The sequence below is a fragment of the Symphalangus syndactylus genome, chromosome 19, assembly GCF_028878055.3.
Source record: "Symphalangus syndactylus isolate Jambi chromosome 19, NHGRI_mSymSyn1-v2.1_pri, whole genome shotgun sequence".
Taxonomy (NCBI): Eukaryota; Metazoa; Chordata; class Mammalia; order Primates; family Hylobatidae; genus Symphalangus; species Symphalangus syndactylus.
This window is the reverse complement of record NC_072434.2, coordinates 89,302,548-89,318,924: the sequence shown is the minus strand read 5'-3', so window position 1 is coordinate 89,318,924 and position 16,377 is coordinate 89,302,548. Positions and strand designations below refer to the sequence as shown.

At 43.1% G+C, this 16,377-nt stretch overlaps 2 protein-coding genes across 5 annotated transcripts in view; one reads left to right on the top strand and one right to left on the bottom strand.

The window, feature by feature from the left end:
* The window catches only part of EFCAB2 (EF-hand calcium binding domain 2), a 195,534-nt gene extending 184,717 nt beyond the window's left edge, over window positions 1-10,817 (bottom strand). Inside the window, exon 1 of one of the 4 annotated variants that reach the window (XM_055233583.2) lies at window positions 10,768-10,817. Coding sequence is in view for 1 of the 4 variants with exons in the window: in XM_055233578.2 (XP_055089553.1) it covers window positions 10,134-10,158 (25 nt within the window). In the remaining 3 variants the exon portion in view is untranslated. Of the gene's footprint in view, window positions 1-10,133; window positions 10,408-10,767 lie in introns of those variants that run through there. The other 3 variants (XM_055233578.2, XM_063613561.1, XM_055233582.1) reach the window with 3 other exon arrangements.
* LOC129458058 (uncharacterized) lies at window positions 9,975-11,380 on the top strand. The gene is given in 2 exon segments (XM_055233576.2): window positions 9,975-10,447; window positions 10,449-11,380. Coding segments are annotated over 2 exon segments (546 nt in total). The 5' UTR covers window positions 9,975-10,039; the 3' UTR covers window positions 10,587-11,380.
* The last annotated feature ends 4,997 nt before the right edge of the window (window positions 11,381-16,377 follow it).

Here is a 16,377-nt window from a genome sequence, read left to right as displayed (position 1 = left end):
TCTCATTCTGTCACCCAGGCTGGAGTTCAGTGGCGCGATCCTGGCTCACTGCAACCTCCACCTCCTGGGTTCAAGTGATTATCCTGCCTCAGTCTCCCATCTTGTTAAAAATTTTTAATCACTCGCTAGTGCTTTAAGAATAAAAATTCCCACATCTCCTAACCCATCCTAAATTTTGGCCATATTGAATCTTCACAATTTCAAGTATGTTATTTCTTCTCTTCCTGAAATATCCATCCCCTACTTATTCTCTGGGCTATTATACCTTCAAGATAAGCTTGGGGCTGGGAGCCGTGGCTCACACCTGTAATCCCAACTCTTTGGGAGGCCGAGGTGGGCGGTTCACTTGAGGTCAGGAGTTCCAGACCAGCCTGGCCAACACGGTGAAACCCCATCTCTACTAAAAATACAAAAATTAGGCCAGGCACAGTGGCTCAAGCCTGTAATCCTAGCACTTTGGGAGGCCGAGGCAGGCAGATCATTTGAGGTCAGGAGTTCGAGACCAGCCTGGCCAACATGGTGAAACCCTGTCTCTACTAAAAATACAAAAAAATGAGTCCAGCATGGTGGCACACACCTGTAATTTCAGCTACTTGGGAGGATGAGACATAAGAATCACTTGAACCCAGGAGGCAGAGGTTGCAGTGAGCCAAGATCACGCCATCGTATTCCAACCTGGGTGACAAGAGCAAGACTACGTCTCAAAAAAAATAAATAAATAAACAAGCTTCAGTTATCTCCTTTGGAAAGCCAACTTTTATTCAGCATTCAGCAAATACTGAGCTATATGCCATGCTCTGGGTATATGCATGAGCATGACCCCTATCCTTTCGGAATTTAAGAGTCTAGAAGGAGAAGCAGACAACAAACAACACATCTACAGGTAATTACAAAATATAGTATGAAAGAGGAAAAAAAAAAATAGCTATGAGAGGGAATAAAAAGGGGCTATAATTTAAAGAGGGTGTGTGTGAATCAGGTGACTCTCCCCAGGCACCCAATCATCATATATGTGCAACTATCATAGCATTTATCACATTATTGTATCACTATCTCCTTAGCTGCCTATCTTCCTCATTAGATGGAAATTCTTTGAACCAAAGGTCAGATAAATTGACACTAACAAGCAAAATCTTCAAAAGAAAAAAAAAAGGCAATGTCCAAATTCTAGCCCATGTTTTTAAACTCCAATTTTACTAGTGCATTTAAAAAAATAAAATTATGGGCCAGATGTGGTGGCTCAAGCCTGTAATCCCAGCACTTTGGGAGGCCAAGGTGAGAGGACTGCCTGAGGCCAGGAGTTTGAGACTAGCCTGGGCAACAAAGCAAGATCTTATCTCTACCAAAAATAAAAATGTTAACTGGGCACAGTGGCATGCCCCTGTAGTCCCAGCTACTTGGGAGGCCAAAGTGGGAAGATCACTTGAGCCCAAAAAGTAGAGGCTACAGTGAGCTGTGATCGAGCCACTGCACCCTAGCCAGGGTGACAGAGTGAGACCTCGTCTCTTTTTTTTTTTTTTTTTTGAGACGGAGTTTCACTCTTGTTGCCCAGCCTGGAGTGCACTGGCGCTCTCGGCTCATCACAACCTCCGCCTCCCGGGTTCAAGTGATTCCCCACCTCAGCCTCCCGAGGTGTAAAGTGGGGATAATTATACCCCCAATATTTCATAATGTTGTTGTGCCACCATGCCCAGCTAATTTTGTATTTTTAATAGAGACGGGGTTTTCCCATGTTGGTCAGGCTGGTCTTGAATTCCCAACCTCAGGCGATCCGCCTGCCTCGGCCTCCCAAAGTGCTGAGATTACAGGTGTGAGCCACTGCGCCCGGCCTAGATCTCATCTCTTAAAAAATAAAAATAAAAACTAAAATTACTTTTTTACAGTCTTAATATCTATAAAATCCATACTAGAGGTTTACAAAGTATTGTCAAGTACAGGATCTGGTAAACACACTTTCACAAGTGGGTACGAATAATTTTTAATTAGCATATTTAAGTGGGTTTTTAAAGTTTTGTAGAACTGACATTAAAATGAGATTTTAAAAATAAGTGCCCCTAAAAGTCTAATCACCCTGCTATCATCATCTCCTGAGCTCCTCCACGCGTCCTTACCCATTTACACATATAATTTCTATATATTTGGCTGCAACCCAACAAGTGGACATACAACAATTTATTTTGTATGCCCCATTAGTTGGACATGCAAATTTTATCTATATTTTCAAATTTATAGATAACTTTACGTTGATCATTTTTGTGCTTATAGCATTTTTTTATTCTTTTCAGAATATATTTCTTTTTTTTGTTTTGTTTTTTTGTTGTTTTTTTTTTTTTTTTTTTTTTTTTGAGGCGGAGTCTCGCTCTGTCACCCAGGCAGGAGTGCAATGGCGCGATCTCGGCTCACTGCAAGCTCCGCCTCCCGGGTTCACGCCATTCTCCTGCCTCAGCCTCCCGAGGAGCTGGGACTACAGGCGCCTGCCAACACGTCCGGCTAATTTTTTGTATTTTTAGTAGAGATGGGGTTTCACTGTATTAGCCAGGATGGTCTCGATCTCCTGACCTCGTGATCCGCCCGCCTCGGCCTCCCAAAGTGCTGGGATTACAGGCTTGAGCCACCGCGCCCGGCCTTCAGAATATATTTCTAAGGATAACCAGAAGTATATTAAAGTTCAAAGCATGTGGACGTCACTTTTTATCATTATTTTTTATTTTTTTGGTTTTAAGGAATGGAGAGTTTAATAGGCAAGAAGGGGCAAGAAGGAAGGGAGAGGAAGCTTCCCTGTACAGAGACAGAGGGAGGGGGGGCTCCAAAGCTGAGAGGGAATCCCTGACTTATTATTATTTATTTTATTTTTAGCAAAGACGAGGCCTCACTATGTTGCCCAGGCTGGTCTCAAACTCCTGGTCTCAAGCAATTCTCCTACCTCAGGTTCCCAAAGTGCTGAGTTTACAGATGTGAGCCACCTTGCCTAGCCATCATCATTTATTCTTTAATACAGATTTCCAAATTGCCTTTGAAAAACAATGTACCTTTTTTTTTCATTCTGAATGTACTCGACATTTTCTATTTATTAAAATGTGGTAAAATATACATAATGTAAAACTTACTGCATTAACCACTTTTAACCGTATAGTTCAATAGTGTTATGTACATTCACACTGCTGTGCAACCAATCTCCAGAACTTTTTTCATCTTGCAAAACTGGAACTCTATACTCCTTAAACAACTTCCCATTTTCCTCTCCCCACAGCCCCTGGCAACCAGCAATCTACTTTCTGTCTCCATGAATTTGACTTCTCTTGGTACCTCATGTAAGTGGAATCATAGAGTATTTGTCTTTTTGACTGGCTTATTTCACTTAGCATGATGTCTTTCAGGTTCATTCAAGTGGTAGCATGTGTCAGAATTTCCTCCCTTTGAACGCTGAATAGTATTTCATTGCATGTATATACCACATTTCGTTTGTTCATTCATCCACTGATGGACACTTGGGTTGCTTCGACCTTTTACCTACTGTGAATAATGTTGCTATGAACATGGTTGTGCAAATATCTCTTCGAGACCTTGCTTTCAATTATTTTGGATATATACCCATAAGTCGAATTGCTGGGTCAAATGGTAATCCGACTTTTAACTTTTTGAGGAACTGCCAAACCACTTTCCATAGTAGCTGCACCATTTCTCATTGCCACCAATAGTCCATGAGGGTTCCAATTTCTCCACATCCTCACCAATACTTATTATTTGGAGGACTTTTGGTGATAATAGCCTTCCTAACAGGCATGAGGTAGTATCTCTCATTGTCCATTTGATCTTTAAAATTATGACTATTCTTGAGACATGTCTGTAAATTTTATATATCAGAGCAAAAACAAATTTCAGTCCAGTTTTTCTTCAAATTTTTTTTTTATTCTGAATAACAGGAAACAAATTAGGCTTCAAAAAGCTAGTTTTCTTCTTTGGCTAGTCTTAACTGGATATTTATATTGGTCTAAAACAGGAAGAAAACTTATTAAATTACCCCAGAAATAAGCAGGAATGCATTATGTATGATCCCAATTGGTAAGACTTAAAAGTTTTCTTAACTCTTATGTTTTATTTGTTTTATTGTTTTGAGACGGAGTCTTGCTCTGTTGCCCGGGCTGGAGTGCAATGGTGCGATCTAGGCTCACTGCAACCTCCACCTCCCAGGTTCAAGCAATTCTCCTGCCTCAGCCTCCAGAGTAGCTGGGATAACAGGCACCCACCACCACATCCAACTAATTTTTGTATTTTTAGTAGAGACACGGTTTCACCAAGTTAGTCAGGCTGGTCTGGAACTCCTGACCTCAGGTGATCTGCCCACCTCAGCCTCCCAAAGTGCTGGAATCACAAGCAGGAGCCACCACGCCTGGCCAACTCTTATGTTTTATGTTAAGCAGATACTAATACTTACTAATTCACTAGATATGTACCGAACTCTTTCCTTCCCATTTATTCAGCATTCCTTTATTATATCATTATTTATTTATTTATTTATTTATTTGAGACAGAGTCTCGCCCTGTCACTCAGGCTGGAGTGCAGTAGTGCGATCTCAGCTCACTGCAACCTCCACCTCCTGGGTTCAAGCGATTCGCCTGCCTCAGCCTCCTGAGTAGCTGGGATTACAGGCATGCACCACCACACTCGGCTAATTTTTTGTATTTTTAGTAAAGACAGGGTTTCACCATGTTGGCCAGGCTGGTTTTGAACTCCTGACCTCAAGTGATCCACCTGCCTTGGCCTCCAAAAGTGCTAGCATTATAGATGTGAGCCGGCCTCAGCATTCTTTTGATGCCAGGCACCGTGGTAGGTGCTGGGGATGTAAAAATGAATAAGAAAACATTGTCCCTATTACAACATTATGAAATATTGGGGGTATAATTATCCCCACTTTACATCTGAGGAACTTGAAGCTACTTATGTTTAGCATCTCGGCTAAGATCAGATAATTAGAGCTTGGGGAAGGCAGAATTCAGATTCAAGTCTTACTTCAAAGCTCAACCTTTGTACTGTCCCACAGACTACACTATATACTGTCAACAGTTATTATGAGGCCAGGCACAGTGGCTTATGCCTGTAATCCCAGCACTTTGGGAGGCCAAGGCAGGCAGATCACTTGAGCTCAAGAGTTTGAGCCGGACGCAGTGGCTCACGCCTGTAATCCCAGCACTTTGGGAGGTCGAGGTGGGCGGATCACAAGGTCAGGAGATCGAGACCATCCTGGCTGACAAGGTGAAACCCCGTCTCTACTAAAAATACAAAAACTTAGCCGGGTGTGGTGGCGGGCGCCTGTAGTTCCAGCTACTCGGGAGGCTGAGGCAGGAGAATGGCGTGAACACAGGAGGCAGAGCTTGCAGTGAGCCGAGATCACACCACTGCACTCTAGCCTGGGCGACAATGCGAGACTCCATCTCAAAAAAAAAAAAAGAGTTCGAGACCCGCCTAGCCAACACGGCGAAACCCTGTATCTACAAATTAAAAAAATTAGTTGGGCATGGTGGCTTGTGCCTGTAGTCCCAGCTACTTGGGAGGCTGAGGTGGGGGAGGATCACTTGAACCTAGGAGGTCGAGGCTGTAGTGAGCCGTGATGGCGCCACCACCTTCCAGCTTAGGCAACAGAGGTTGCACCACTACATTCCAGCCTGGGCAACAGAGCAAGACCCTGTCTCAAAATAAAAGAAGAAAAAAAAGACATTATTTAAGGGAACCCTTTTTATAAAGTAATAGGCACCTGTAATTTCTGTTTTTTACTTTATATTTCCAAATGTTGGGTTTTTAAAAGAGTGGCACGATGAAGGAAATCAAAAACAAAACAACAAACCTTGTAAAACCTCTTCCATTTAGGAGTTGATAATTGAAGTAGAGGCACTTTATCAAGCAGTGTTATCAAAGCATGCAAAGTAACAAAGAATATTTTAATACAAACAAAAATAGTAAATCCTAGAGTGAGCTTTTAATATCTGCAGCTTACTAAAAAGTTCTTACTTTCCAAAGCTCACTGGCTGCCAAAAGTTAGAATTTTATACCTAAGCAGTTTGTTTCCTAGACGTGAGTCTAATTACAAACACAAGATCCTTCCAGTCCTATATAAAATTCTCTCAGAGACGGAAACAAGAAGATTTAAGGAGCCAAAGAATCAACAATTGCATTGACTCTCCATTTAAACAGACAAAACAAAACAGAAGGAAAAGAAAGAACAAAACAAAAAATGTTCTGGCTGAGGAAACTTTGGAAAAATAATAAAACTTCAAAAATATTTTTTCTTATCCCATTTCAAACATTCTTCTTTCAATTAAAAAAGTGGTTTTAAGAATAATTTGGTTCTAAAGTTTAAACTTTTAGCTAATATAATTCTGCATAATTTTTAATCTATGAAAAAATAAATTATACTGTATGAAAGCAAAAAATGCTACAAATAAGTATAAAAACTTCAATGTACATAATCTTAGAGAAAAGTTTTTTGAGCACAATAGCCCCTTCTTTTTAGGTAATTTTTCTTATCAATATTCTCAATACTTCTATCAAAGTTAATCTCTAAATGTTGAAGACGAGTGGATAAGATAGGTACCCTGAAACTTATTCCCCTTTATAACTTTTAGAAATCTCAATATTAAAGATGAACTATTTAAAACATATGTGTATTTCTACAATGAGGTTTTTTGTAGTTGTTTTTTAAAGACATGCTTGTGAATACCATGGCATTGTGAAATAAAAGGTTTTGTTGAGCCAGATGGAATAGAAGAATGTATCTTACTGGTAAAGCAGAGGGAAAAAGAGACCTAAAACAAGTTTTGTGTACTTTTAGGTATAGAATAAGTTTGGGGAAAATAGCTAGGAATGCTTTGGTTAAAACATAAGCTGTCTTTGATTAATCCAAATGTTCTGAATTCAACAAATATTTACTGATTGCCTACCATGTTCCAAGCACTCCGCACAACACTCTGTATTAACAGATCAGAAATAGTCCCAGATCTTTTGGAACTTACAGGGTAACGAACACATCCTTCAAAATTATCCTTTCTTTCGTGTGATTCCATGGTTATCAAATGACTTCTGAAATACACACTACCCGAAGCTTAGTACTACATTGCCAAAATCATCCTTCAAGTCAATGTATATACCCCTATTTAAAGTAATAAATCATTCAGGTTTGCACATCAGTCTTTTATTTTAGTTGAGTGAATCCTCAAAAGTTAATCAATTCTGATTAATTGGTTAGATGTAATTTCTGAAAATTCAAAATACAGTAGCTGACAATCAAATATAGTAATGGACGATTTCCATAAAAAGATCTTATCACCAAAGTGAGTCTCTACTTAGTTTATTCTCTGACAAAATGCCTTTATTTCATAATACCCTTCAAACTGCAATTAGTTAATCCATAAAACTGTTAACAATAAATGAGAACAGCACATGAGTGCTTCTTGAACTTTATTTTGTTTTTTGTTTTTTTTTTTTGAGACGGAGTCTTACTCTGTCGCCAGGCTAGAGTGCAGTGGCGCAAACTTGGCTCACTGCAGCCTCCGGCTCGCCGGTTCAAGGGATTCTCCTGTCTCAGCCTCCTGAGTAGCTGGGACTACAGGGCGTGCCACCACGCCCGGCTAATTTTTGTATTTTTAGTAGAGACGGGGTTCACCATGTTGGCCAGGATGGTCTCGATCTCTTGACCTCATGATCCACCCGCCTGGGCCTCCCAAAGTGCTGGGATTGCAGGCGTGAGCCACCGCGCCCGACCTTCTCGAACTTTAATGTACATACAAATCACCTACAAACATGTTAAAATGAAGACTGATTCACTAGGTTGGGGGCAGCCAGTGATGTCCAGGCTGCTGTCCACGGACTACAAGGAAACACACCTAGCACAGTGGTTGGCACCAAGACTACTCAGCCCAGTTAACTATTCCCTCCCATTTGTATATATCTCTTTTTTTTTTTTTGAGACGGAGTCTCGCTCTGTCGCCCAGGCTGGAGTGCAGTGGCGCGATCTCGGCTCATTGCAAGCTCTGCCTCCCGGGTTCACGCCATTCTCCTGCCTCAGCCTCTCCGAGTAGCTGGGACTACAGGCGCCCGCCACCACGCCCGGCTAACTTTTTGTATTTTTAGTAGAGACGGGGTTTCACCGTGGTCTCGATCTCCTGACCTCGTGATCCGCCCGCCTCGGCCTCCCAAAGTGCTGGGATTACAAGCGTGAGCCACCGCGCCCGGCCCTCCCATTTGTATATATCTCATCTCCCTTACTGATCTCACCTTCCTTGGAAGCAAAGACAATATCCTTTTCATCTTTGTATCTTTCAAAGTTCTAAGTAGAATGCCTTATCTACATAATGGCATTGAATATACGTATTCTGAATGAACGGCATCCAACTTTTAACAGTCATTACTTCTTCTGAGTTATCGACAGAACTGTTTCTCTGAATTTATTTTAAATAGAAAAATATTGTTCAAAAGCTGAAAAATCAGGAAAGCTCTCAATTTTTAAAAAACGATAAATACTGTATTTGTACCATACTCCAGTGCGTTTTTTCTCATGCTGACCTAACCAAGTCTTTTTTAAGAAAATAAATATCCGTAATTACCTTGCTAGTTTATCTCCTAATGGTTTTGTTGGGTCTTTTGTTTGTTGTTTTGGTAAATAAAGAACAAAAATAAGCCATCCATTTTTCTGGGAAAGTTTTAAAATTACCCTTTTCTTTGTATGTAAGGGCATCTTCGAAGGTAAAGGTAATACCTACAAAATAATCCTGGCTTATCAGATCAATATTATATAAAAATCACAGTATCCTTGTTATCAATAGGTAGACCATTGGCACATTTTCATGTGTTTCTTCGCCGATTTTCTGTGATCACCGGAACAACTATCTCAGGATTCGTTTCTTCCCTTGTAAATATTAGATGTTAACCTGACCACACTTGCTTCTATGCTGAGAAAAATGGTTTGAGAGGGTGTTTTGAGCACTCCAGAAGGAAAACAAAGGAGGAATATTATTTTCACTTCCTACTTGGTTACCTTTACTGTTTCATGGCTTTTTGGATATTTTTGGGTGACTTTTCCAACTACCAAACAATTATTTTTTAGTACCTAAGGGCATGGTAATCAAGGATCGGGTTTTAATCATACCATGAATTGAAAACAACATGAACGGTCTTGCAAATTAACGTAAATCACTTTTTGGCGTCTCCGCACAGGCAACAAACACATCGATGCCTCTGAGCTGGCGACCTTAAGCCTCGAAGCGCAGTCCCGCCTCTGCAAGCAGCCACCGCGCGGGGCCGGGTGGTCCCCTGGGAGAGGCCCGGCCGGCGCACAGGGGTTCCAAGGTCTCCGCCAGGTTTTGGTTTTTCGTCGTTATTAAAATTGCTGTTTGGGCGTGTGTCTTTTTTTTTTTTTTTTTTTTTTTTTTTTAAGACAAGACACTAGGCCAGTTGCGCGGCGCTAGCCGGCCGCGGGGCAGGCATTTCGGACGACCAGAAAGCACAGAGGCAGCGACCGTGACCTCCAGAACGTCCTCCTGCGTCCTCATTAAGGAGGCAAAATGGTGGCCGCGAACGCCATCAGGCTGCGCCAGGGCGGGGTTTCGGCGCAAACAGAGGATCCCGTCAGATTCTGGGGGCCAGAACTCCTCCTCACCCAGGCCACCCCCCGAGGCCCACAGCCTGGACAACTACGGGCGTGGCGCCCGAGGCACCGAGACCCCCGGCGAGGGTGTGGAGGCGGCGGCGGCTTCCCCGCGACCGTGAACAACGACGCCATTATCAGCACCCCCTGCCGGCGCCTCCGGCGCAGCCAACGCAGGAGCCAAGGCCCGGCCTCCGCGGGAGAGGGAAGGAGGACGCGGCGGGAGGAGGGGAAGAGGGGGAAGAGGGCGGGAGGAGAAAGAAGAAGGCGGGAGGAGGGGAGAGAGGCGGGGCGGGGCGGAGCGGCGGGCCGGGCGGGCTGCGGGGACAGGGGCAGGGCGGCTGCTGCTGCCGGGTGGTCCCCTCCTCAGGCCGCCCTTTCCCTGCGGGTGGGAACTCCAGATGGACGAGGGCCCACGCCACCAGGCGCTTCCCTGTGCATCCCGGGGTCGGGGCGGGCGGCGAGGGCAGCGGCTCCCCGGCGCCCCTACCTTACCTTCCCTGTCTTTCTCGTCCGCCATCTTGCTGCGGAGCCGGTCGCCTGGGAGATGCCTAACGATAACCTCGGCCGCGGAGTCCCGGCCTGCTCAGCGCCCCGGGCGAGCCTGGCCTGGAGGAGGGGCCGCTCCGAATCCAGGGGGAGGCAGACCCTTGGGCGGGGCGGGGAGGAGGCGCCGAGCGCGCGCCCTGTCCCCGCTTCCCGCCACGACCCTCGCGCTGGGGGAAGACCAGAGGCGCCGTCTGCCACCCGGCCCCCAGGCTTGTCCCTCCAGACCCGAGGCCGGAGCCGGACTTGTCCCGGGCCTAGCAGTGTTGCTTCATCACACGGTCCCCAACCCCTCCTTTCCCTTATTTCTCATCCATTTGGGGACAGCACGCGCGCGCACACACCCCTCGCCCCCTCCTGTTGTGTTTGTGCGACGTGGCGTTGCCCGATTTTTGTTGTTAGCTGCAGATTTTGAAAAGCGCCGGAGAGCTAGGTGAAGAGCTGGGCTCCCAAGGGGGTGATAGAATCAGCCGGCGGCCCAGCCTCCTCCGGCTTCCCATTCACAGCCCGTCTCCCGCCGGGAAGCGGCCTGGCTGCTGCAGAACGGCCGCGCCTGCCTTCCCGGTCCCCGTCCAGTCCTCACCGTTCTTTCCCAGAGAGAGCGACAGCACAGCCTGTGACAACTGAGGCTAAAACGGAAAAACTGGGCCGGGCGCGAAAGGAAACCAGAGCCATTCGACTCTTACTAGAGAGGAATAGCTGTAGAAAAACATGCGCAAAATAGACACAAACATTGCGTCGTCAAGGCTGCAATGTCTAATACAAAATAGAAGGTTCTCATAGCAACAAAAACGTGCCCATGTTGTGCTCAGTATTACATGAGTTGAAATGTTCTTAGTTGTGAAATTTGACATGACCGCTGGTTAAAGTTACAATGGAAGTTTTAAATCCTGCTTTCCGGAAACTTTGCAGCTATAGCATGAAGTTAAATTTTTGTGTTATTTTCTGGATAAGTTTACTATACTGGAATATAGTAAAGCTCTTTTTATAAAGAGCGTTGAATAAAATACCTAATGATGTGGTTCAAACGAACACCTATTTTCAAAATTAATCTTAAATGGTATTTCAGTGCCTGTGTTATGTAAAAGCAATTTATAAACTAAATTTTAAGAGCCTTCAAAATACAGGGTACTCGTATTTAATGACAACAGTTTTAATGCTTTTATTGTTTCTATAATCTCTCAGGAAATCCTAAAACTGACTATATTTTTGTTTATTAAAATAACTTTTTCTGTAGAAGATACCCATTTGGTGCTGTGATCAAATGGGTATCTTCCACAGAAAAAGTTATTTTAATAAAGAAAAATATAGTCAGTTTTTGGATTGAAATTGAGTATAAACAACTGAATCACTACAAAATGGCTCATGTTAGAAGATACTTAAAACAAATACAATCTTGTACAGTAAATTTTGTTTTGTTTTTTTTTTTGAGACAGTCTCGCTGTCGCCCAGGCTGGAGTGCAATGGCGCGATCTCGGCTCACTGCAAGCTCCGCCCCCTGGGGTTCACGCCATTCTCCTGCCTCAGCCTCCGGAGTAGCTGGGACTACAGGCGTCCGCCACCTCGCCCGGCTAATTTTTTGTATTTTTAGTAGAAACGGGGTTTCACTGTGTTAGCCAGGATGGTCTCGATCTCCTGACCTCGTGATCCGCCCGCCTCGACCTCCCAAAGTGCTGGGATTACAGGCGTGAGCCACCACGCCCGGCCTTACAGTAAATTTTTAACACCCCAAAATAACGAAAAGTAATTATTACTATTCATTTATATCTAAATCTCAGTCAATATGATCTAAATATTTGTGAAGACTCCACCTCTCCATATAGATAATGAAAGGCTTTGAAATAAGTGTAGGAAACCCTAAGTTTGGTCTCAGGCTTCCTATTCATTCACTGCTTTTTCGTGTGTTGTTTACAGTTTCCTTTTTCTGGAATGCCTTTTTCTGCTCCTTCCCCCGCCAACATTTCAGCTTCCCACAGACACACGTTTGTCCCCTCCTGGTTGTCCTGCAGGATGACCTTTGTTTTTCTTTTCGTCTTTTGTTTTTCGAGACGGTCTCACTCTGTCGTCCAGGATGGAGTGCAGTGGTGCAATCTCTGCTCACTGCAACTTCCGCCTCCCGGTCTCAAGTGACCCTCCCACCTCAACCTCCCAAGTAGCTGGGAGGAGAGGCGCGCGTCACCATGTCTGGCTAGTTTTTGTATTTTTTGTAGAGACGGGGATTCCCCCTGTTGCCCAGGCTGCTCTCAAACTCCTGAGCTCAAGCGATCTGCCGCCTGCCTGGGCCTCCCAAAGTTCTGGGATTACAGGTGTGAGCCACCGTGTCTGGCCAGGATGACCTTCTTGAAGTCACCTACTCATTGAAGCTTTCCCTCTCAGCGTTTTCCTGCGTGGCCCCATACTCATAGAGCCTCCCACATTGATTTGCAGTGCCTTCGTTCCTTCACTTGCTTCCACCTACCAAACAGTAAGGTCTTGAAGACAGAAACGGCATTATTCATTCATATATCCCCAGTATCTAGTACAATTTTTCTGTTTGCAATAATATATGTCTTAAAAATTAAGAAAGGAGTAAGTCTTCTCAATGACTTTTTTTAAAAAAAGACCCAGATTCAGCACTTATTGTATGTAAGACAGACCTTCCTTTTACATTACATTTTTCATCAGTAAAAGTACTGGGCCAGGTGCGGTGGCTCACGCGTAATCTCAGCACTTTGGGAGGCCAAAGCGGGTGGATCACTTCAGGTCATGAGTTCAAGACCAGCCTGGCCAACATGGTAAAACCCCATCTCTACTAAAAATAGAAAAATTAGCCGGGTGTGGTGGCTCATGCCTGTAATCCCAGCTACTCGGGAGGTTGAGGCAGAAGAATCGCTTGAACCCGGGAGGCAGAGGTTACAGTGAGCTGAGATCCACCACTGCACTCCAGCCCAGATGACAGGGCAAGAATCCATCCCCCCAAAAAAGTACTAGTATTTCATGTTAATAAAATGGAATTCTTATATAAACATATGTAAATTAAAAATTATTATTTTAAGAGTTGAACAGATTTCTCTGCAAACCCCCCTATATTTTTATATTTTTTAAACTAACTGTATTCAGCAAAGCTTTTTATTATTTAATTTATTCCAAACCACATTAATCATTATTTCTCTGAACTCCTACAGCACATTTAAAACAGTACTGTTTCTCTAGGTGTGGGTGAGTAAAAAAATATTTAATGTATGTTAATTAACTTCCCCATCTCCTGACCCCACTAAGGTTTGAATAGGAGCCTACCCCTTTATAAACCCTTTTTATATACCCACACTACCTAGCCTAATTGGGGCACATATTAGGTGCTTCATACATACTTTTCAACTGCCTAATTTGCTGATTAGACATAAAAGTATATAATTCTGGAAAAGTCTCCACAAGGTGAAAATGATTATCCAAATAATAAAGGCCCACAATGACAGTGAGTACGTTATCTGCATTATGCTGATATTTGACTCCTTTCAACTCTCTTTGGTTGTAGAAACATGACCGATGATTATATTACACTTTTAACTCTTTAAATATTATTAGGTTGCTTTGGACTGTGGGAAACTACAATCATTTTTATTCCTTAGAATATATTTTGCGGCCAGGCACGGTGTCTCATGCCTGTATACCCAGCACTTTGGGAGGCCGAGGTGGGCGGATCACGAGGCCAGGAGTTCGAGACCAACCTGGCCAATATGGTATAACTCTACTAAAAGTACAAAAATTGGGTGGGCATAGTGGCGCATGCCTGTAGTCCCAGCTACTCGGGAGGCTGAAGCAGAAGAATCACTTGAACCCGGGAGGCAGAGGTTGCAGTGAGCCAAGATCATGGCATTGCACTCCAGCCTGGGTGACAGAGCAAGACTCCATCTTAAAAAATATATATATATAATATATATATATATATAGCTTCTGAGCTATAGCTTGAGTAACTTGTAATATTGTATGCTGCCAAAGCATTTTTTCACTTAAACATCTCATAGTGATTTTCAGAAATTTAGAATCGGAAAATCATTTTTGATCCCACTCATGGATATATAAACTTAGGGCTAAATCAGAAAAGCAAGCACATAGTTTTAGACAATTACACTTATTTGATTAATTACTCTATGGAGCCAGATGGATATGTACAGGTTATGTCCTTTTGCATGCTTGAATTTATAGTGAGTTAAATCTGTTCAGACAGCCATCAGTGATGTGCCCATGAGGAACACAGAAAATGTTTCTTTTTTTTTTTTTAAAGGAATTTATTTATTTATTTATTTATACTTTTTTTTTTAATCATACTTTAAGTTCTAGTACACAACCTGCAGGTTTGTTACATATGTATACGTGCGCCATGTTGGTGTGTTGCACCCATTAACTCCTCATTTACATTAGGTATATCTCCTAATGCTATCCCTTCCCCTCCCCCAAAAATGTTTCTTTTGAATGCAGTTGGCTCAGTTACCTAATATGTGAGTGAAGTGGAAAGGGTAAGTGGTGTGAATAATGCAAAATGATAGTTTAAAAATCCTTCACACCCTGTTTACTTTCCTAATATGGAGATAATTGAAATCTGGACTGGAAATAATTTTTTTTTTAAAAAACTGGATTTTCCTTGGGCATTGCCATTTACTAATCTCATGATCCTGGGCAAGTCATGTAATCCCTTTAAAACTTAGTTAACTCATAAAAATAGAAGTAACAATGTCCAAACTTCCTATTTTAGAGTTTTCACGAGGCGCAATAGATGTAACTGAAAGCTTGGAAAAGTTTAAGGACTTGCAAGGAAATCTACTGAAATAAGCCCCCGTTCCACCTGGGAAGAAGCACTCAGACGCCAAACCCCGCCTTCTGTCCTGAAATTCACCTTCCACTAGGAGAGTTTGCTTTTCTAATGCTTCAAATGCACAACGGGAGATGTTCTGACTTCAGGGTTTCTACCCTTCACTTGTAATCTGCTGCCTGTATGACATGCGATCTGGTTTACACCATACAGCTTAATACAGCTTATCATCTTCAGCTTGTGGCCCCTTCCTTGTTTCCACCTTGCTATTCAGGAGGGCCCATAAGTGTATCTAGATTCCTTGAGGTGTAGATGCAGGACAATGAGACGGAGGGAGGTAGTTCTCTGGTCTAATTTCAGTTTCCTAACTGAGGATACATGCCTTCCCTGAATGATCAACATCAAAAATATCCAGCCCTTCATAGAAGACACCACCCCTCCTCATAGATGAGTCCCTGAGCTGATGATCTCAAAAGGAAATCCCTATCAGAATACAACAGAATAAGGACATAGTTTCATTACAGAGTTATAGTAATAAAAGTAGTTCTTCTTTATTAAGCTGCATGAGGTACTTTGTATTGTATTAGTATTCCCGTTTCACAGATAAAAATACTACATCTTCACATAAATGGCTTGGTTAAAGCTCACAGCCAGTAAATAAGAGAGCTGGTTAGGAATCTAGTTCTGATTTCAGAGTCACTGTTTTGTCTGTCTGTTTGTTTAAGACAAAGTCTCGCTCTGTTGCCCAAGCTGGAGTGCAGTGGTGGGCTCACTGCAGCCTCGACCTCCCAGACTCAAGTCATCCTCCCACTTCAGCCTCCCAAGTAGCTGGGACTACAGATGTGCTAACCAAGATTAACCATGCCCGGCTAATTTTTTGTTTTTTGTAAAGATGGAGTCTCCCTATGTTGTCCTGACTGGTCTTGAACTCCTGACCTCAAGCAATCCTACCTCAGCCTCCCAAAGTGCTGAGATTACAGGCATGAGCCACTGGGCCCAGCCATCACTGTTTTTCTGCTTCTTTACAAAATAAGATATTGTTAGATCCTTTTAATAACCCAAATATTTAGAGAAGAATGTTAAGAGCAAACATTCTCCACAGAATTAGTCACCTCTCTCTCTGCTTTTCTTTCTTTCTTTTTTACTGCTTCAAAATATCAACCCAAGCATCTGGCAGAGACTCTTAGAGACTTTAAAGAAACCAGATAATGGCATGCACTTTGTCCTCGTTTGGAAAGACAAAGAGTGAAACTAAACGTCTAGCCAGATGCTGGCTCTTGGAAGGCAGGAGTGGAGGCGAAATTTACTCCTCTACCATAAGCTAGTAGTGGGCTCTCGCCTTCATGCTTCTCTTTCCTTCCCGCCTTTCTGTAGCTTTAGGTTTCAGGCCTCTCAGTCAAGAGG